The following is a 22,762-nucleotide window of genomic DNA, read 5'->3' on the forward strand; positions in this document are numbered from 1 at the left end:
CCATTTTCATGACCCTGAGTCATCTAGTGTCTCATGTACAAGACAGTGTGACATGGCTGAAGCTAACCTCCCTGTGCCTCAGTTTCCTCACCATTGTTATTAGCAATGTAACTGCACTGTTGGCAATAATATGGTAGAGAAAGGGCTAGTATAGACACAGTTATTGTATAGGTAGGACCTTGGAGAATAGTGTATAGGCAACCTGCTGCTGCTACCCTTCCTTACTGTCTGTACTGCGGTAGGGAAAGGGATTGTCTCCATGGGGACACTCACGAAAATTAATCTGAATCAACTTTTTAAATTGCGTTAAACCTCTTTGTGGACACTCTTCTTTAGAATTAAAGTGACCGTAATTTGATTGAACTTAATTCACTTAATTCACGAATTAAGGTCAATTAAATTAAGGTCACTTTAATTCTGAAGAAAAGTCTTCCGTTCACACACATATAATGTGGTTTAACTAAGACACTTTAAATTCACACCCTTAGTTCATTTGGATTATTTTTACTGTGTGCCCCTATGTAGACAAGTTCTTAGGCATACAGGAGCCTCATCCTTATTGAAAGTTGATGGTAAATTGCCTAGGTCCCTTTTTTGAAAATTGGAGTTAGGAGCCTAAGTCACTTTGGCACTTTTGATGCCTAAAGACCCCAATCAGGGCAGTCTCTACCCCCAAAGAGCATACAGTTTGAATAGACAAGACAAGGTGTGTGTGGGGGAAACTGAGGCACAGAGAGGGGACACGACTTGCCCAATGTCTCTCAGCAGGTCAGAGGCAGAGCTGGGAACACAGCTCGTCACCTAGTCTAGTGACCTATCCACTAGACCATGCTGCCTGCCGAGTTATTGATCCTCCAGTGTTATTCATAAGAGTAACCTAATAGAGTTCATTAATCACACGGGAGCTGCAGAGTAGATGACAGATTTTGATTATATTGACTTACTTTGAAGAACAAGTTGGAAAGGGAAGAATCCTTCTCCCCAATATAAAGCAGCTAATGCTAAATTCTCTCCCTCCTGTTTTCTGCAAAGTGTCACTGACAAGGTCATCTACAGGACTCGGCAAAAAGTTGACCCGGTGAGTTGTGGTGACAAGAATTAACTCAGAAATCAGGAGTTAGTGGGAAGCAGAGAGAGATGGTGCCCAAAGAGCTTTTAAAAGCCACGAATTCTGACCTCCCTGTTCTGTGCACCTTCATTCTCTACCTAGAAACCTCCCCTGGGTGGAAAACCACACCTCCCTGTCAGTGACATCATGCTAGCACAGTCAGCAACCTGCCAAGGGGTCAAATTCCAAGCCACACAGGTAAGCACACTGCACTTCCTGCCCTGCTGGGGAGGAGTCGGGGGGAAGGAGAGTGAGAGTGACAGAATGCAATCTCCAGCCATTCGCAGGGCAGCCAAAAAATCTCCCAACATGAAATCGGACAGCGAGGAGAGCAAGCCAGGTATGTCTGCCCCAGTGGAACTGCACTGCCTTAGACGCGGGTTAGGAGAGTTTGGAACAACACTTGTGTGTGCGTTTGTGAAAATTGCTGATGGAGTGAGTCCTCCTTTCAGGCCCTGCCTGTTGTTTGGGTCATTACACGCCCAGTGATTTTTCCAAGCTGGTTGTTAATTGAAACAAACAGTCCTCCAGAATTCTGGTTAGTTTCTGTTCCTTCATTCCTTTGCTGTTGGGGAAAACTCTGTGTCTGTGGGAGGAAAAGGAAAAAAAAATTCAGCAACCCTGTCTGTTAAACGCAAGCATGTGTGGGCTGCAGATGTTCAAAGGGAGCTGTGTGGGAAAGTTCTTGCTTTTAAAACTTGCGAATGAGTGGTTAACTCGCGGAGCGGTTGTTTTAACCGTTTGAGGATCATGAACAGAAAAGCCAGAAGCGATACCTCTTGTTGGTCACTGCAATATTAAAAGAAAGGTGAGTGTTCAGTCTGGGAAGCTGATTCCAGGAGCAGCAGCCCAGAAAACCAGTCAAATATGTATGAAATATGACTGTCCTGTTGCTAGTTTCTAAACCGTAATGATCGCTGTACAGTGATGGGATTATAAGATACAGTTTGCGGCGTGCTTGGCTTTAAAGCAATGGAGAGGCAGTTGTGCATTCTTTGCCTCGGGTAATCTTGCTCTCTGTCTTTGCTTCTGATGAGACTGGTTGCAGTTTCATTTAATGCGCATTAGGGCTTTCTTTTTTCTGAACTGTTTAAGACTATTTGTAAACTCTCCCTCTGATACTGCCGAGTTGCTCAGCAAATGGGTTAGAAATAACTGGCTTCTTTGTAGTTTTTATACTCACAGGTTGAAAGATTGGCTACAAATGGGGAAATTGCTGCATTTTTCAAACCGAGCACCACCACCAACGCAGAAAGGGAAATTACAGTGCTGAGAAGATACATGTGGTGTTAGGCTGATTTGTGGATCGTTAGCCCATCTCAGGTCATTACAGAAACCCGAGAAGAGAAGTTTAAAGTTATAAACTGCTTGTGAGCAGGCTGGAAGTTTACAAGTTGACCCTCTGTTTGAATTGCATGGTGCTTGTGAGTAGTTCAGATGTGGGGCTACAGGAAGATGCAGGTGAGGAATTGTATCCAGGCTGCCTGAATTGTGTCTGAGGGGCTCTCTCATTCAAATGCAGATGAACCTCTGGATCAGATGAAAATCTTGGCATAAAGTGCCCCTAAGGAACTTGGGCCAGTTCCTCTGCTGATGTAAATGGATGGAGCTTCATTGCTCTGGCCTTTTATTTTGAGTGGAAAATAATTTTGAGTCTTTGCAATATTCCAGTTTTCCTTCCCTATCTCCGATATTCTCTCCTCCCTCCTCACTCCCCCTTAGCCCTATCCCAAAGTTCAGTCATTATGAAACAGTCTGTGGTGGACTCTGTCCCACCGCATAAGGAACCTGCCAATTTCCATTCAGACTTAGAAGGCTGGGAATGTATAGCCAAAATGAGAATCTGTTTGCCTGAACAGTGAACACATCATCCAGTTTTGTTTTTTAAAAAAGCAGATGCAGTGAGTTGGAAAAAGACACAGGAACCGGGTGTGTTTGTGTGTGTGTGTTATCTAGGTTTACTGCTGTAGTTGTAATAATCTACATTGCATCTGCAAGTGTGCACATCCCTATATAGAGATATACACATGCGCACTGTGGCTGTGAATATAATTTCTGAAAACTCCCTGTACGCTAGATTTGTAGATCAAAGGAGCTATATATAATTTGTGTGTGTGTATACACGCGCGCACACACACAAGGGATTGTAACATAGTTGGCCACAGATCTGACTTCATGGTTGTCACCATGCTTGACAACTTTCTCTTTTGGAAATAATGGGGATAAAACCTAGATCTTCCTGGTCTAAAAGCACAAGAATCTTACTGCTTGAACTTCAGCAGAATTCTTACTGGTTGTTAGCTGTATAGGCCATGTGACATACAGGTGAGCAATCTTGAGACCAACCAGTAGGGCGGGCAGTTCATTACAACTTTAGTGCTATGGCTTATTACATTACTCCACGTGTTGTCTGTGATATGAGTCGGTTTGACATGGTATCTGTAGTATTGTGAGTCTTTTTGGAACTTGAAACAAGAGCAGACAGTGTTTTGAACAGAAATATTAGAAGCTTTATATTATTAAAAACCCTAAAAGGAAGGGTTGCTGCTTGGATTTGACTCTCAAGTTCTGAGAATCAGGCCACTTACTTATTCAAGTGTCTGAATATGGAGTGAGGTGCCTCTTTTTGGGATGCAAGCGCTCAGCTTCGGAAGGGATCCTTGAAGATATCATTCAAAGTCAGTGGGAGCATGACACCTGCTGCTTAGTCTTCAGAGACCTTGACCATTAATCCTAGTTAGTTTGGTAAGAAGGACTAAATCAATGTATGTTCCCATGTGAACCCGCTAACATTTAGTGGACATTTGTAGATTCTTATTTTCTCCAATAATTCACCTCCCTCCTGTAGTCAAGAGATTTTTAAACATCGTGCTCCTCCTTCACCATCTTTATATAGTAGTGCTTGATCCTGAAGCCAATGGGCATTGAGGACACATTGCAGGATTAGGATCTTGGTTACTTTACTTTTTAATAAGCGATCCGCATGAAATTCCTGAACAGATTAAATATCCTCCATTTCCCCTCTCCCCCGGCCCCCCAACGTGAATTTAGTTACAATCTTAGAAAGCTTATTATTAGCATCGGTCAATGTCTTCCCTCTATTAGCCAGTGTCCGTTAGAGATGGACAAGCCAGGCAAGAAGATAATTTGTATAGTTCTGGCTCTGCCCAAGCCTTTGACCAATGCAAATATTCTGGCAGTTCAGTCGTTCCCAAAGGTCAATTTCCTCTAGAAATTTCTGGCCCAGCATAGCTGCCCATTTAAGTTTAAGGCCCACTGTCCATGGATTCTGCAGTGAGCTCCTCCTTCCATCTTTCCACCTGCTCTATTCCACTGCCTAAAAGCCTTGCACTGTTTGCTTCAGAGACTTTCTTTGCAACTCATCCTCTCTATTCTGCTTTTCATGTGGAATACTTCAGCTTTATCCCTAATTTTAAAAGGACCCTCATTTAGACTTTATTTTAAAAAATTACAAAGACTAAATCCAAATATTTCCATGACATTTCTTTTCATTATAAAGGAAACTTTTTTTTTATTCTTTTTTTTTCTTGCCCCTGTAGCAATTTGCTAGGTCAGGAGAACCTGAAAGTAAGGTTGTCTAGCAATTGACTAGAGGGAAAACTGAAACTGACTAGACCATTTTATTAACCGCACTTGAAACCTCAGCTTTCAGCTGGGAAAGGCATTCAGCTTTTACACAAGTAATTCGTGAGAAATTGCCTACTTAAAATTAGCTCAGGACTGAAGTAGGAGTGGGGATGAAAGCAAGATAGTAATCAGAATGGTGTGATTTTACAATTCCAAAAGCGGGCCGGGGGGGACCAGGGTAAATGCTTTCAGGCCAGTGAACCTTTTCCAAGCAGTGGTACTGATTATTAAAGAAAAACAATGTGTTTAATGTGGTTAATGGTTGCTTGACACGCCCCAGCTTATATGTATTTGATTTTTCTCAGCACTATCGAAAGCCTAGAATGGCCTCAGCCCATTCTCTGTCTTCTCATCTTCCCCATTTGTATAAACTGCACAAGAACACTCATGCATTAATTCTGAAATTATGTTCAAATCCACTGAGTGATAAAATCCCCCCTAGCCAATGTTCATGCCTCTTTATAGGCCTCTCTTTAATCTATGAAAGTGTTTTTTGTGCCTGCTTTTCTGAGCTGCTGGTGCGGGGAGGGAGGGGAGGAGGAGGTGTCCTATATGACAATAAAACAGCCATTATTGTCTTTAACTTCCAGCCAAGCTGTGCTTGCTGCCTCTGCCAACATAGTGTTGTCTTTTTTTAGCATCCCCTTGCCACTATTGGCACCACTTACCCTGATCCATTTTGTCTATACCCATCCATAAAACAGTTCTGTCCTTTCTTTTAAAATTCCTGCTCGCTCTCTTGATCCAGCCAAGGTTTAGTTCGCATGACAATACATTTGCTTATTCGCCTTGAAAAGCTGTCCCTTGAGCCATGCACTCATCACTGTAATGAGTGATGATAAACTTTCCAAACCCTCTTTGGCTTTAAATCCCCCTCCGCCCTCTGTCAATGTTTGTGTTGATTAGGACACTGTGGGGAACGGGGGCTATGGTTTCATTATGTATTTGTAGAGAGGAAGGTTGGTCCAGTAGTTAGGGTGCCACCTAGGCCGTGGGAGATCCAGATTCCCTGCTCTGCCCCAGATAACCCGTGTGACCCTGGGCAAGTCACTTAGGCTATGTCTACACTACAGCCTATGTCGGCAAAACTTATGTCGCTCAGGGGTGTGAATATTCCACCCCCCTGAGCGACATAAGTTACGTCATCATAAGCGCTCATGTGCACAGCGCTGTGTTGGCAGGAGAAGCTCGACATAGCTTCTGCCGCTCACAGAGGTGTTTTTTTATGCTGACGGGAGAGAACACAGAGCATTTTCACCCGACATCTTCCTAGAGCGTCTTCACCTGCAGCGCTGTACGTATAGACATGGCCGTAGTCTGGGGATAAATATATTTAAGATTTGAAAACACTCAGATACTGCAGTGCTGGGGGCCATATAAGTATGACAGATGGTTTGTATATACCTAGCACAATGAGACCCCCAGGCTCTGATAAGGGTCTCTAGATGATACCACAATACATATAATTGATAATAAGAATTATTTCCTTCTATTTAACCCTTTACTCCCATCACCAAAATTCACTGTTCTCATCTTAACTAATCGATATGCTGCCCCAGCAATTTCCCCATATTACAGATAGTGCTTCTCCCCCTATATGACTGAGGTACGGACCCTCTGTAATATACTGTACTGCTCTGTGTTTTCCATAAACAGCCACAAAATGTTGTGCTCTGAGAGCCATCCAGCTGCACATTCGCCCTTCTACACCCATTTATAAAATATCCACTCTCAGCAGCAGTTGGTAATCTCCTCGAAAACACAGTTTTGCATCCCCTTGCTCTATTTCCAGAAAAGGTGTCATCGTTTGGTTTTCTTTGTAATGATCTCTGATTGTTTCTCTCTCAGTATCTCGCATAAATACCACAGGCTGCTCCCCGGGACTAGCTTGTCAAACCTCTTCTGCAAGAGCTATAACCTTTGCCCCTAGCAGACTAATCCAAGTCCTGTTAACTTGGTCTCTCTTGTGCGTCTTTATTGGAATGTCTGTGTACCCAGTGCAGTTTATATCCCTGTTTGTCTTTGTCTTGTTTATATCACAGAAGTGGTCATGAAAGCTATCAGATCAACTGCGTCTGTGCATGAACTTGAAACCGTGTGAAAACTGCGTGATTTTGAGTTTCCTTCTAAAATCACACTGCGCCCTAGTTCAAGCCAATCTAGGCAGATGTATGGGCTTTGCATCAAAGCTGCAAATGGCTCAAATGCAAAGTGGACAAACTTCTCTGAGTTTTTTGGGGGTGTTTGGATTAGGCACTCTGGTAGGCCTGCTCGAGATACTGAGGGGCTGGCCAAAAAGTTTGCTCTTAATGTTTTAGGAGCATTTTGATGAGTCTAAATAAACATATCGTGCTTTCCATAGTGTATGTCTACACTAGAAATGATACAGCAGCACAACTGCAACACCAAGCTGTAGACACTACAGCGATGGAAGGGGCTTTTCCATCTGGAGGTGGTAGCCCGCTCGTTGACCTAATGGGATCGGTTTAGGTTGGCTTAACTACATTGCACAGGGCGTGAACTTTTTCTCAGACTAGAGCGATGTAGTTAAATGACCTAATTTTGTAGCGAGACAAAGTGCGTGAGATAATAGCTATTATTGGTCCAACATAAAAGATATTGCCTCCCACACTCTAATATCTTGGAATCAACACGGCTACAATAACATTGTAACTAACTTTGTAGTGTAGACCAGGCCTCAGTGTGCTTTGCAAACATTAATTAAGCCTCACCACAACCCTGACAGGTCACTAACTCTTATTACCCCATTTTACTGATGGGGAAATGGAAGCTCAGAGAGGTGAGAAAATAATTTTCCTTAAGATCACACAAGAAGTCTGGGGATTATGACCTGGATCTCTTGACTTCCAGTTAGCCATAATACTAGCTTCCCCCTCTTTTTAAATGGGGGGTTGCGGGGGGACCAAGTGAGACTAAAGCAGAACAGAGGAAGTCTATTAACAAATTGTGTAATTGGATATATATGGCATAAACTGAATACATGGTGTGGGATGCTATAAAAAGTTTATTGCCACTTGTCTTGGAGAGACTAGCAGCGCGTACTTGTGGCTCTGTGTAATGTGGTCATGACAAAATAGTAACACTATAAACTGACCCATCACATCTCTTATGTAGCACTTCATAGGTCTTTTTTTCATGGGTATTGTCCGCTTCACTGCCTCTGCTTTCTTTGTGTGAACGTGATTTCTTTCTCAGCCAGCTGAGAACATTTAAACAAACCACTCCAGCAGGAATGGAGGCATGTCTTCATCAGTGTCTTTGACATCATCAGTTAGGCTGTGTGTTCCTAATCGCCCATAAACAAAATGTTCCGTGCAATAGCAAATTGCTTGATGCAATAAAGAATTTTACACCTTATCTGTAGGGTTCATTTCACTGTCTGTGTGAGATTCCATTATGAAACATATAACCAGTAATGTGGTCTCAGAAAAATATAGATCAATTATTTCAAATTTGGTCACCAAACTCTTTCATGTTTAGGTGGCTTAAATTAAGTAGCCTGAACTTCAGAAAATCCTCAACTTCTACTGAAGTGAACTGGCGTGGTGAAATTTGATCTATTGCTTGGTTTTCATGTGTTGCGGAAGTCAACCAGCATTATTTCGGGCTCCCGCTTAGCTGAGAGTGTTACACAAAGCCTGCATGTGCTCACAGAAAATTTAAATTTTTAATTTTAAAATATCCTACCATCTATTTGAGTATCATTTTGTATTCAGTCTGAGTTAAAACATGGACAAAGTCAGCTTTTGAAGGCGTTTTTGTTTTTCAAACTTTATTCTTCAGTATTATAAATTAGAGCTGGCTGAATGAATTTCAAAATTTTGATGACAAAATGGAAAAATAATTAGCATTTTCAGGATTTCCTTCCTCTTTTTTCCACCAGCTCTGTTAGCAACCCAAACACAACCACAGTGTGCTTGTAGAGAAGAGGCAGTGTTTCCATAGAACACTGGACTGGAACTCTCGGGAGACCTGGATTCTGTGGCCAGCTCTGCCACTGGTTTCCTGGGTGACCTTGAGCAAGTCACTTCACCTCTCTGTGCCTCAGCTTCCCCATCTGTAAAATGATGCTTTTCCTTGTAAAGCACCCTGAGATCTACTGATGAAAGTGCTATATAAGAGCTGGTTATTTATTTATTTATCTATATCTATATCTATAAATAGATATAGATAGATAGTATTTGTGAAGCCGGGGAATGCAATTGACCTAACTAGTTTAACTGCCCAACCTGACTGAATTTACTCTTTGTATTTTAAGGGGTTTTTTTGTTTGTTTGTTTTTTAAAAATACCCTATGTTAATGCAGAGTTAAGGTTGCTTGGCGTTATGCCATTCCCTTGCAGAATGCTGAATTGAGCAAAATGCAAAATTTTGAAAAACAGGAAATGCAGAGTTAAGATTGCCCATGTAACCTTAACTCTACCCTCTTTCAGAAATGCTCCAATACACCCTGTTAACATACATACCTTTATGCTGCCAACCCATAGTTGTTGGAATTATATGACTGGAAGGGACCTTGAGAGGTCATCTAGTCCAGTCCCCTGTACTCATGGCAGGACTAAGTATTATCTAGACCATTCCTGATAGGTGTTTGTCTAACCTGCTCTTAAAAATCTCCAATAATGGAGATTCCACGACTTCCCTAGGCAATTTATTCCAGTGCTTAACCACCCTGACAGGAAGTTTTTCCTAATGTCCAACCTAAACCTCTCTTGCTGAAATTTAAGCCCATTGCTTCTTGTCCTATCCTCAGAGGTTAAGAAGAACAATTCTTCCTCCTCCTCCTTGCAAAAACGTTTTATGCACTTGAAAACTGTTATCATGTCCCCTCTCAGTCTTCTCTTTTCCAGACTAAACAAACCCATTTTTTTTCAATTTTCCCTCATAGCTCATGTTTTCTAGACCTTTAATCATTTTTGTTGCTCTTCTCTGGACTGTCTCTAATTTGCCCACATCTTTCCTGAAATGTGGGGCCCAGAGCTAGTCACAGTACTCCAGTTGAGGCCTAATCAGTACGGAGTAGAGCGGAAGAATTACTTCTTGTGTTTTGCTTACAATGCTCCAGCTAATACATCCCAGAAGGATGTTCACTTTTTTTGCAACAGCATCACACTGTTGACTCACATACAAGCTCTTTATTTCCTTTTACAACCTGTTCACTCTCACCCACAGCCTCCCATCTAACACCATTGAAGGACAAAAAGAAAAAAAAAATGGTTTCCAGTCCACCTTCCCTCTACCCTATTTAAGCAATTCCTCAATATGCCCACGCTCATGCTGACCCTTGTCACTGAGATTCTGGAGGTACCAGAGCCTGGCATACACCCACACACTTAGCCAACTCCCCCAAAAGAATACCACTTGCATATAATTTAAGAACAACTTCACAGCCTTTTACAACTCCCTTACACTTACTCACAGGGTATCATCACGGCCTACTCGTTCAATTAACCATCATTAAAGCATTAAGATCATCTCTCATTCCACCTCACTGCTGACAGTATCCTTTATAATAAAAGCTTTATGTCCTGTTACTGACCCAACCTACACAATACCCAATAGAAATTATACCTACTTCATCCTGAAAGTACCCAGACATCTCTTCCCTTTCCAAACACACACGCGAGGGTGCAAAACCTAGATCTCCTATCGCACTCTCAGCTCTGTCACACACCGCAAAGTAATCCACACATCTCACAACACACCTCTACCAAGCAGAGCAAACTACCGCCTCCACAAGTCAGTAGAGCGATGCCGGGCACTGACCACACTTGCTCTACCTGGAGCACATGCAGATCATAAATGCTTAGACTGCTCTCATATCCCAGCTCGCTACTGACAATACCCTTTGTTATATTATATAGCATACATAGGACTTCTGGTTTTAGGGGTTATTAATTTTCAGGATATTTTTAGCTGTTTTTCACTCCTATGTAAATGTCCAAAAATCAGGGGTTTTGCTGGGGAGGGGAACCTTTCCTTTGCTGTGAGAAGATTTTGTTTGTTTTTTAGGTGTTTCCCAAAATTCTTGTCTAAATAGGATCTATTTTAATTTGTATTATCTGTGTAAAAAATGACTTAAATGTTAGTTGTTGTTGACTCCCTGCTTTAGCATTTACTGTGTTTGTCCCTGGTGAGTTTTAACGTAGTACTGTTTCAAACAGCGCTATGGTAAAGCACATTAGGAAACCTTTCATGCTCATCAGCAGGGTCGACACGGACCTATTAACGTGTGACACGCTAGTGCCCTTTAGAAATCACACCCCCATAGTCAATAAGCAATTAGATACAAGACAAGAAGCAGGGACTTCGCTTATATAAACAAAGTGCACTGGGAACGGGGTGAAGTCAACGGAATCTCAATAACCATTTCTGATGTTTTTCATTGTTGATTGGCTAAACCCCAATTTGATTTTTCCCCCTGTTCTCGGGGGTGTTTTATTGGTGTTTATCAGTTAAAACCTAAAATCAGAAGCCCTAATTCTGCACTGAAATGATGCCTGCTAGATTCCAAAGGTACAAATGCAGCTCTTCCTTTTGCTCACACGGATTGGAGGGTGCAAAACATGAATTTAGTGGGGTGCCATCACTGCCTGGGGCAAAACTCAACTCAGTGCAACCCCAAATCCCTCTCTCTATTCCCCTCCACGGCCCCATAATGTCCCTCCCTCCCTTTCTCAGGAGGCATTCATGTGTCTAGTTTTTTCCCCAACAATACTTTTATTACGTTTCCTCCAAAATAAAATGGCCGCCTGTGACTCACAAATTGTCCAACCTCCAGCCACTCAGTCTAAAACGCCTTTTGTTTTAGGTAGGGACTTGTGATTAACGTATCCTCAGTTACGTTAATTGAAGGGTGAGTTGTTCACAGCCATGCAACTCAATAAGGTCTGTGATTCACGCCGCCAGTAGGACCTCAGTTTAACTGTACAAGGCTGCGGAAAGGAAACTTGTTTGCAGAGCCTGTGACACAGGAACCCATCGGTCAAATGGCCCCAAATTCGGACCTCTAACGCTGCCTTGTGCCCCTGCAAGGCACACCAAATTGCAAAGCATTCTGCGTAACCGTTGGATTTTAGAGCACTTACAAAAGTTAGGCCTTACGCATATAAGATGAAATGGAAACCCTCTAGCCATTTTTCTGTAGTGGGCCATGCACACTGTAAAATGTATATTTTCTTAAATATTGTTCTCAGTTTGGGTCCCCCAAAGATTTAGTGGGTGTCTGCGCTATCTGGGGTAAAACTTGACACACTGAGACCATTTGAACCCATATCACATTAATAGTTTGATCTCTAGTGCTACACACACAAAAACCCCAAAACCTAGAAACTTTTTGAAAAATGGCTATTGTTTTAGGGCTTATATCTCTGCAACCCCTGCCTCAAATACCCCAAATTTAGGTCATGATCCCTGCCTTGTGGCACACCAAATTTCAACAGAATCCAACTAATCATGTTGGTTTTAGAGGCTGTGGAAAGGTTAACCTTTAAACAGAAGTAGTGACCTACCACTTTAATAGCCAGCATAAATGGAGTAACTAAGTCTGATTTCCATACACTTTTAGACCCAGATTCACTAAGGTATATGCCTAATTTTAATCACATGTGGGGAATGGTGTATCTCATGTGCTTAGGTACATCACTGAGTACATCACCCGAGTTCTAATAATCAAATGTGTTAGTGACATAAATGAGACTTTAAAAAAAAAAAATCCCTCGTTTGGCAGTCTGTGCTTTCCCAACCGATGATCATTCTTTTAATAATTATTTTTCATGACTTCCCAAGTTCTAACTTTCCTCCCAAGCAGGAAAAAAAAGTAGTAATAATTTTGAAACAGAATCAGAACTACTCTAAGAAGAGTAGAGAAGGGAAATGGAGGGAAGATTTATTTAGTCTAATTCTTGCTAACAGGTGGGAGTCCACTTATGCTGGCTTCTGGTCACATTGATCTTGAGACTGCGTATCAACTATCCTATTATCTCTGCAAAGCATATCAGAAGACTATATATGTGTAGTGAGACTGTATTACCGAGTAGTAAGTGGCATGAATTTCCTGTAAACAATCCCAAGCTCGTACTGTACAATACTGTCTTTGGGGATGAGATATAAAGTCCTATCTCTAGGTGGTAATTTCTCCTTGCCATCCATTTTTCTTCTCCATTTGGCACCGGATTTTCCTCTTCCATCGAAGAAATGAAGGGAGGCGGAGATTACATTTCTCTGCATTCAAGTGCTGAATAACAGTAATATAGGTCCCAAATCAGTGTGCGCTCTTCACTGCCCGCTTAAAACCCATTGACTTAGAGTTAGGCACGCATACTGCCGTGCTTTGAGCACAGGCCGCGGACAGTCAGCAAAAAGTCTGACCTCCGCTATTCAGGCTGAACAGTGGAGGTGTGAGGGAATGATTGTACCACTCAATAGCTCACTCCCAGAGCACATTTTCAACAGACCTAGTGTAATGAGTCGCCTTTCTGTGACCCTGCAGGGTCAGGCACAGCACGCTTTAGCCTGGATCCAGCTGTAATGGGTATGTCAGTGATTTACCCACTAATCAATTAAATCCCTTCGCTACACTACAGTAGCTCATTTGAATATTTGGAGGACAGGCTTGATATGGATTTTTAAAGCCCCGGGCTGCGTCCTGCGGTCTTTAATCCACAAGCACGGCTGAATTCCGGCCATGATATTTCCCCGATGAGCTCTGGGATTGAGTCCTTGAGGTGCTGTGCACCCTCGTTGGCTTTTTCAAACTAATGGAAGTTAAGGACGCTCAGCACTTCTCGGGATCAGGCTCATTATTTGGAAGGTCTGCTGGGTGAAATTGCTGCTTGGTACATGAAGCCGCCCCATCTTGGTCATAGAATATCAGTAATAGAAATCAAGTATCAGAGGGGTAGCCGTGTTAGTCTGAATCTGTAAAAAGCAACAGAGGGTCCTGTGGCACCTTTAAGACTAACAGAAGTATTGGGAGCATAAGCTTTGGTGGGTCAGAACCTCACTTCTTCAGATGACTTACCCACGAAAGCTTATGCTCCCAATACTTCTGTTAGTCTTAAAGGTGCCACAGGACCCTCTGTTGCTTTTTACAGTAATAGAAATGTAGGGCTGGAAGGGACCTTGAGAGGTTATCTAGTCCATCCCCCTGTGCTGAGGTAGGACCAAGTATACCTAGACCATCCCTAACAGGTGTTTGTCCAATCTGTTCTTAAAAACATCCGATGATGGGGATTCCACACCCTCCCTTGCAAGCCTATTCCAGAGCTTAAGTCCCCTTAGTGTTAGAAAGTTTTTCCTAGTATCTAACCTAAACGCACATAGACCTTATCAGTAACTTTACAGAAAAGACAGGCTCCCATTTGCATTTTCATAAGTCCCCACTACACAGTGTGTGTTCTCTAGACATTCTTCCAGCCTAGGGTAAATTGCTGAGCGAAGAATACTAGTTCTGTACAGGCACTGAAGTCAGTAGGAGCCCTGCCAGCATACGGACTGAGGGATATGGCCCAATGACCTGTTGTTTAGGTTTGTGCATGAACTGTATCTATTGTACAGTTGTAAAGCTCCATGAGGTTGAAACGGAAATGTCTCGGTGCAAATGTTCAGTTTTTTTATTCAGTACGTTACTGTACCTCTGGAAATTTCCCCTGAACTCGCTTGGCCTGTGCAAGCTAGACCCTGTTCTCTGATCCCTGACTCACATCGGAGAATAGATTCCCTCCTCCCCCACCCGCAACAACTTTCATTCTAGGACACTTCTTTCCCAAGCACGGGTTTTGTGAAAGGGAATTGCTCATGTCCGTGTTTAATACACTTTTTAAAATAAGTGCACAGAGAAAAATACACCCAGAAGCCATATCAAATGGGTTACACAGATTTCTTTAAATGTAAATTCCAATGGGGCCAGATCCAAGGCCAACTGAAGTCAATAAAAAGGCTTCCGTTGGCTTCAGTGGGCTTTGGGGCACATCCACAGTTCATAAAGAGTGGGTAGGTGATTAATTTTTTGTGTGCTTTCATAGAAAGGAATGGGATTGCAGAGGCTCAAGATTTCTGAGACTTCATCCCTAAATGCCCTTTTTTATTCAAACCTTTCAAACCTTTTAAAAAACTATTCCATTATTTACATAGATAAATCTATAATCACCAATCAGATCTTGGAGCATAAAATATCTGGAATTCTTCTCATAATGCCATGTAAATTTAATTATGTAAACCGAAATATGGTTAGCTGTTCATTATTTCAAAGTTAATTGTGGCCTTCATCACTTGGTCTAAAATCTTTTATATGCATTAATTCCATAGCTATCTATTGGTGATGTTTTCAAGAGCGGAAGCATGAACTGCCGTGAAACTAGGGGCTTGTCTACTTGGGGAAATTGACTAGCATAGTGCCGGCAGAATAATTATTCCACTGTAGCTATGCCGGTATATCTCCCCTGTGCGGACACTTTATTCCAGAATAATTACTCCACTCAGTTTCCCTATGTGCTGCAGTTCACAGGGAAGAAGATCCAACTGAAAGAAAAGAATGCAGAATAAAGCATTTTTAACCCTACTGCTCACATTGGAATCGTCCCACACTGGTTTATTGGAAAGTGTGAAGAGGAATCTTATTAATTACAAGTGTGAACCACAGCTCACTCAGTTTTGTAACCAGCTGCAGCCTGAGGTTTCAGCGTTGATTTTGCCCTAAGTTAATGCTCACCACCTTCTTGAATAGCATCACTGCAGGTGTCAAAAGTCCATTCACTTCCTGTTTTAAAATGAGGTTGCCGTGGAATGTAGGGGAGAGAAGCTGCATGACGCTGAGCAGGGGTTCCCATCTCAAAGGGGTGAGGTGGTCTGCCCAGAAGGAAATGTTAGCGATGCTTGTTGAAAATCTTTCTTCACTTTTGTGGAGCAAGTAAACTTTTTGCTGTTTTGGGAGAAGCTCAGAATTTGTTGCAAACACTCAGGATAGTCAGTCATATAGTCAAATGGGACCATTTGGGAATAGAAGGGAAAAGTGGAAGTGTGTGTATAATTGTCCAACTGCCTGCACTGACACTATTAGAAGACACAGTCTAATAACAGGTTTCTTGGCAAAGATTTCCCCCCACTCCCTCCCCAAAAAAGAGCTTAAATTTAGGCTTCTAAATAATTGGCTTGCTTTTGAAAAGTCCCAAGCTCCCAGCATCTCCCATGGAGATCACTGGCAGTTGTTGGATGTTCAGCATTTTTTTTTAAATCCGGTAATATAAGTGCCTAAATAGAGATTTAGGAGCCTAATTTTGGGTTCCTAGGCCATGTGCATAAGGATAAACAGGGAAATATAGGCATAAGTGATCTTCTCAATTTGGTTTGGGAGCACTCCTGAACATCACCAATTTTAACGGGGAAAATCCCTCTTTCTAAAGCCTAGTTATTCTTATAATGTGCTTCATGCAAATAAAATCACGCTGCTCTGTATGATCTGTTAGCCTGTGATTACAGTTATAATGCAATGGGAACTTGTTGGAAACCAATTACAGATGTGTGTTGTTTCTGGTAAGTGAAATAGAAAAATGCTTTGGAAAAATAACTGAAACCATTTAACAGTTTGTATAATTTTGATCAATGAATCTTTGCCCAACTGTGATTTATTAAAAGCTCAATTTATTCTGTCCATGGCCTGCCTGACAGCACTGACTGATCTGTAGTAAGTGAAAATGTTTTTAGTGAGGAAAGAAGCACTGACGGAGACTAGAGCATGTTAACGTAGATTTTTATTGAAATACAAAAGGAGCATTAAACAGAGGGGAAAACTAACCTCTCCATACACTCGGGTCTTGTATATATCAGGGGTTCTTGGCCAGAGAGAACCATTAGGATCATCGAGATTGCCCTCCTGCATAACACAGGTAATAGAACTTCCCCAGAATAATTCCTAAAGCAGATCTTTTAGAAAAACACCCCATCTTAATTTTAAAAGTGCCAACGATGGAGAATCCACCATGACCCTTGGTCAATTATTCTACTGGTTAATTACTCTCATTGTCAAAAATCGACACCTTATTTCTATTCTGAATGTGTCTAGCTTCAGCTTCCAGCCATTGGATAGTGTTATACTTTTCTCTGCTACATTAAAGAGCCCAGTATTAAATATTGGTTCCCAGTGTAGGTACATATAGATCAGGGATTGGCAACCTTTGGCACACGGCTCACCAGGGTAAGCACCAGGGCCGGGCCGGTTTGTTCACCTGCTGCGTCCACAGGCTCGGCCGATCGCGGCTCCCGGTGGCTGCGTTTTGCCGCTTCAGGCCAATGGGGGCTGCCGGAAGTGGCGGCCAGCCCATCCCTTGGCCCGCGCCGCTTCCTGCAGCTCCCATTGGCCTGGAGCAGTGAACCGCAGCCAGTGGGAGCCGCGATTGGCCAGACCTGCAGACGCAGCAGGTAAACAAACTGCCCCAGCCCGCCAGGGTGCTTACCCTCGCGAGCCGCGTGCCAAAGGTTGCCGATCCCTGATATAGATTGTAGTCAAGTTAACCTTACCCTTCTCTTTGTTAAGATAAATAGAGTGAGCTCTTTGAGTCTGTCATGATAAGGCATGTTTTCTAATCCTTTAATCATTCTTACGGATCTTCTCTGAATCCTCTCCAATTTATCAACATCCTTCATAAATTCTGGACACCAGAACTGGACACAGTAATGCACCAGCACCAAATGCAGAGGTAAAATAACCTTCCTACTCGAGATTCCCCTGTGTGTGCATCCAAGGATCATATTCGCTCTTTTGGCCACAGCATTGCACTGGGAGTTCTTGTTCAGCTGATTATCCCAAATATTTTTCAGAGTCTCTGCTTCCCAGTATAGAACCCCCCATTCTGTAAGTATGGCCTACGTTCTTTGTTACACAGTCAACCTGTGGAACTCTTTGCCAGAGTTGTGAAAGCCAAGACTATAACAGGGTTCAAAAAAGAACTAGATAAATTCATGGAGGATAGATCCCTCAATGGCTATTAGCCAGGATGGGCAGTGATGGTGTCCCTAGCCTGTTTGCCAGAAGCTGGGAGTGGACAACAGGGAATGGATCACTTGATGATTACCTGCTCTGGTCATTCCTTCTGGGGCACCTGGCATTGGCCACTGTCAGAAGACAGGATACCGGGCAAGATGGACCATTGGTCTGACCCAGTATGGCCGTTCTTATGTTCTAGATGTACAGATGTACATTTAGCCGTATTAAAATACATACTGTTTGCTTGTGCACAGTTTATCAAGCGATCTTGATCACTTTGAATCAGTGACCTGTCCTCTATTTACCATTCCCCCAAGTTTTGCAAAGGGATCAACCCCCCCCCCCTCAAGTGAATCGCACCTAACTCTGCAGTTTTGGGCTCCTAGCTCTAAATACAGCAGCTGAGGCACAAGGCCATCTTGGTCCCACAGCCTAGGAACTATGGAGATCAAGAAGCCTGAGTCTCCCCTCCATTACCCCAGTTTTAAGCTGGTGTAGCACACTAACTTCAATCATGTTTCTCCCGCATAAAACTGGTGTAATGGGGTGGAGAGTCAGGCCCCCCCGGGATACAGGGCCAAATCAAACAATGAGGGAAAGAAGCACATACAAAAGAGAGCGAAAAAGAAACAAAAAGCAGGCACAACCCATAGGTACCTGCAAGCCTGGATTCCTTGGCTTACAAGTGACCTCAGTCCTTTCCTTCACCAAACACTGGCCCAGATTGACTTCACGCTGGTAACTCTTATTTTATACCTTTTCCCCAGCTTTTCCGCCTCTTAAAAGGGCAATGTGTTGTCATAGAGCCCGTCGCTAATTTTAGCTGGGAATGAAAGCTGTTTTCCCCAACTGAGCACCCTCGAGGTCTGCCACAGAAATGCCGAAGTTTGGAGAAATATTTCTCTGTGGTACAGGTTAATAATATGTGGCTTGGAGAACCGCTTCTGTAGTAATGAGATCTGGTTCTCCTGGGTTTGTTTTGCGTGCTCTAATCAATCATTTTCCAAGGAATAACTAAGAATAGCTCTTGTCCTAAGTACCTCATATAATTAACAGCTGTTGCAAAAATAAAAGAAATTGCATCATAGTTGTTACCAGAGGAAAAGGTCTGTATTTTAAGGGTATTTTCTCCACTGCATTTCCATCGTTGGTGGTTATTTGTGATGGAAAAGCTGATTGTAGGATTTTCGGTGTTGGAGGGAGCAGATAGGGGAACAAACACCAGAATAACAATGTCTGTTGCAGTTCAGCGAGGAGGTTCCCTAGCAGAGCTGTTGGGGAGGAAACTTACACAGCCCCTGCCTGTATTCGGCTGATTCTAGCCAGATCTACCATACACGGGATGGTCTCCACATACGCTTGTGTTAACATTTAAAAAGTGTGAATTCAGACTGATGCTTTAGCTGTCTGTGTGTGGATACTTCTTTTGGAATGAAAGTGGCTGAAGTCAATTTAGCTCAGGGGTTCTCAAGCTGGGGGGTCACGAGGTTATTACGTGGAGGTCATGAGCTGTCAGCCTCCACCCCCAAACCGCCCTTTGCCTCCAGCATTATAATAGTGTTCAGTATAAAAAAAATGTGGTTTTAATTTATAAGGATGAGGGGGTCGCACTCAGAGGTTTGCTGTGCGAAAGGGGTCACCAATACAAAAGTTTGAGAACCACTGAATTTGGTAGGAAACCAATTTAATTAATTAAATAGGTGCAAGTTTCTGTGTAAACCTGCTCAAAGTCCCTCTTATTAATGAAAGCTCAATGCCTATTGAGGTAAATGGGAGAAACTTCCACTGGCTTCACTGGATGTTGGGTCAAGCCTTAAATTCACCCAAGACATTATAAAATATATTATCTGGTCTAAGTTTGGCCCTAAAATATTTGGCCTTAAATCCATTTGCGCATTTTCAAAATGGCTGATGACTGAATTTGTTCTTCTCAATGTATCTAGCCTCTTTGCTGGAAATTTGTCAGTAACCGTAGTGTGGGAAAATTCACTAGAAACAAGTTGTTTTCCCCGTGGCCCATACCCAGGGATCAACTTCCAGATGACAGCTTTGATTGCAACATGTTTGGATATGGATGACTGCTACTTGTGTTCTCTTGAATGATCCCAAATGCTGGAATTTAGGAGCTGAATTCACACCCCTGAGAAACTGTAACATTGCATTGGCAGGATATCACAAGCTGTCACGTCGCCCTTGGACGCTTGTTTATGGTAGTTTTGCTCGGAATTCAAAGAGCACTTTGGACTTTAATGAAATCCCCAGTCCAAAGCTCGACTGTTCCTAGTTAGTGATTTTATTGCTAAATAATTTACAGAGCCCGTCTTTGCCAATTTTCGTAAGGGAAACATTTAAAGTATGCAAAACATTTTGTCTTCCTGAAGCAGCTGCTCATTTGGGATGGAGAATAATCCAATGTGCCCCCTCTTCTCTTCTCTCCCCCCTTCTCAGTATATATCCTTCAAAAGTTGAAGTACTAAAGCAGCGTGTGTGCCGTACAAAGTGAAACTACCTTTCAAGATGTTTTAGAGCAGTGGTTCTCAACCTATTTATCATTGTAGGCCGCAGGTTGAAAACCACAGCGCTGCCTCTCCTTCCCCCCATCCCAACTGCCCACAGTCCCCTATGCCCAGTGCCCCCACCCAGAGAGAGGCCAGGAGCAGAGCCCTGGGCATGGGCTGGGCAGCTGGACCCTAGGACCGGGCGGCAGCCGGACCCGGATTTGAGTGCCGCCGTGCGGGGCATGGACGGGCAGCTGGGACTCCCAGCGCTGGGCCAGGAGCAGAGCATCTGGCGTAGGCCAGCAACCAGGACCCGCAAAGGGGGGCCAGGAGCAGAGCCCTACCTAAAACCTGGGGGTGCTGCAGAACCCTGGCAAACCCCTAGTTCCCAGTGCCCCCCAATCCCTCACTGCCCAGAGCGCCCCCTCCAAAAAAAACGTACCCACAGACCCACTCTCCCACCCACTACGGCACTCATCAGCCCCCTGCTGGCAGGAGTGCTGGTGCAGGCTGCAAGACACTGTCTCCCCCTCAGCCAGTCCCGGCCCCTGCCAGCCCAGAGCAGCAAATTTCGGAAAAATTTTTAGCACACAGCTGGGCCACTTGCGGCCTGTGGGTTGAGAACCACTGCTTTAGAGAGATTGACAACTAAATCTTCAGTGGGTCTTTGCTGGCATATTTTTTCTCTTGTTCTCCATATTGTAAATAATGGTGACTGGCACATCCATCCAATCTATCTACCCACCTCTGCCACTGAGGCCAAGAATTTAGCAACATTCAAGCAGGGAAGGGAACTTTCTATGGCTAGCAAGTATATCCAGAGGTATAAAAGTTAAGGTTTTAAAAAAAAAAAAAGCTTGGAAGGCATATAAAACCTCCTGGTTCAGGGTTTAAGCCAATCTCTGACTATTCGGGGTTAGGATCAGACCTTAATGGAGGGACCGATTATGCCACATCTACTCTTGGGGGGTTATTTGTAAGTTCCTCTGAAGCAGCTGGTGCTGGCCACTGCCAGAGACAGGATACTGGACTAGATCTGATCTGTCTATCCAGGCTTTGTTCATCACTGTGGTGTCTGAGAGCCATATAAGGATTATCATCACCAAAATAGGTCTGTGGTCTCATTTCTTGTCAGTGGGACTCTGTTTCCTTTTCCTTTCTCGTTCATCTCTTCTTCCTCTTCCTCCCATAGAGATTCTCCATCTCCCTGCTCAGAGCATCTCATACCCAGGAAAAAGAAGAACAGGAGTACTTGTGGCACCTTAGAGACTAACAAATTACTCAGTTTTGAAAAAAATCAGGTCACATCCATTCCTCCCTCCCCCTTCTTTATCCAGTTTCCCTTCCCGACTGCCCTTCCTGCAGTCATATTTCCAGGCTGACTGACAGCCGGAGGTACCAGAAATATCTCTCTGGCACAGATGGCTCCTAGGGGGCTATATTGCCATTCCCTAACTCATATAGGGGAGAGGAGGAAGGCGCTGATCCGCGGGGTGTGTGGAGGGGAGCTAATGGGGTGCTGCCGGCCCACCCTAGTTCCAAGCCCCCACCCACAAAACAACATTATAAGTGAACATTGCACAACTTTAAAGGAGTATGTTCCGTAATAGATCAGCGACATCATAACGAAACAACATTAACCGGGAGAATGTTAAATGAGGAGTTACTGTATAGATCTTTCTTTGAAACGGGTCCACTGAAAACCTGTTGCTGGGTGCTGGGGATCAAAGATGTGTTTGAGCTGTTCTGCCAGTGTTTGAACCATGGTGCTTGTCAGTAACACTGAATGCCAACTCTGTCATCCTCTGTCCCTGTTACATTTCCTTGTGCCGAGGCAGTGGCAGTCATTCCAAGAGCTGATGGACTAACGGAAAACTTATTCTTAAAACGATTGGTTTACCCAGCGGCTCGTTTTAGAAGTTGGGAACAAATAAAAAAGGGGCAGACGCCAGGATTTCTGCCTCTTCATTCTCTACACTGGCGCTTTGACCATGCTGGAATCAGAGTCAGGGTGCATATGTAGGGAGGGAGAAGAGAGTAATTGTAACTTTTAGATAAAAGCTAGAAACTTAAATGTTTTGCAGAATTTGGATCCTGATTTGGAATATCCCCTCCTCGCAACATTTCTGGGATGTTGCTTTGGGACACAATATTCTTGAGAATCACGGAGTCTGAGGTTTCAGCGGAAGGCTTTTATTTAACATCAGCAATGTGATGGATGAAACTAGATTCAGTGTCTGCCTCAGAAAAACTCTATACTGTCTCAGTCTCTCTCTTTAGCCTCCTTCACTCAGCTGCTTGCAGGACCCACAAGATGGTGCCCTTTCAAAAGACCATAAGGATACCTCTGACACAGATACTTTTTCACACACCCTCCTCCCCAAACCCATGGAACGTGCTTTATAAATTAGGGGTGGGGAAGTGGCGATATCGAGGACCCAGCCCAACCCTGCACCCCAGCATTTAACTACACTTCATAAGGCTCAAAAATATATTGGTTGGTTA

General features: G+C 43.3%; 1 protein-coding gene across 16 annotated transcripts in view; it reads left to right on the forward strand.

The window, feature by feature from the left end:
* The window catches only part of KAZN (kazrin, periplakin interacting protein), a 756,723-nt gene that overhangs the window by 570,578 nt on the left and 163,383 nt on the right, over positions 1–22,762 (forward strand). For 3 of the 16 annotated variants that reach the window (XM_065575411.1, XM_065575419.1, XM_065575418.1), the window contains exon 1: positions 1,307–1,448. The exons of 10 other annotated variants lie outside the window; for them this stretch is intronic. In XM_065575411.1, coding sequence (XP_065431483.1) covers positions 1,373–1,448 — 76 coding nt within the window. In that variant the 5' untranslated portion in view covers positions 1,307–1,372. Of the gene's footprint in view, positions 1–1,284; positions 1,449–1,627; positions 1,917–22,762 lie in introns of those variants that run through there. 3 more of the 16 variants (XM_065575414.1, XM_065575412.1, XM_065575413.1) reach the window with 3 other exon arrangements.

This window comes from Chrysemys picta, chromosome 21, assembly GCF_011386835.1.
Source record: "Chrysemys picta bellii isolate R12L10 chromosome 21, ASM1138683v2, whole genome shotgun sequence".
In the NCBI taxonomy this organism is placed as follows: Eukaryota; Metazoa; Chordata; order Testudines; family Emydidae; genus Chrysemys; species Chrysemys picta.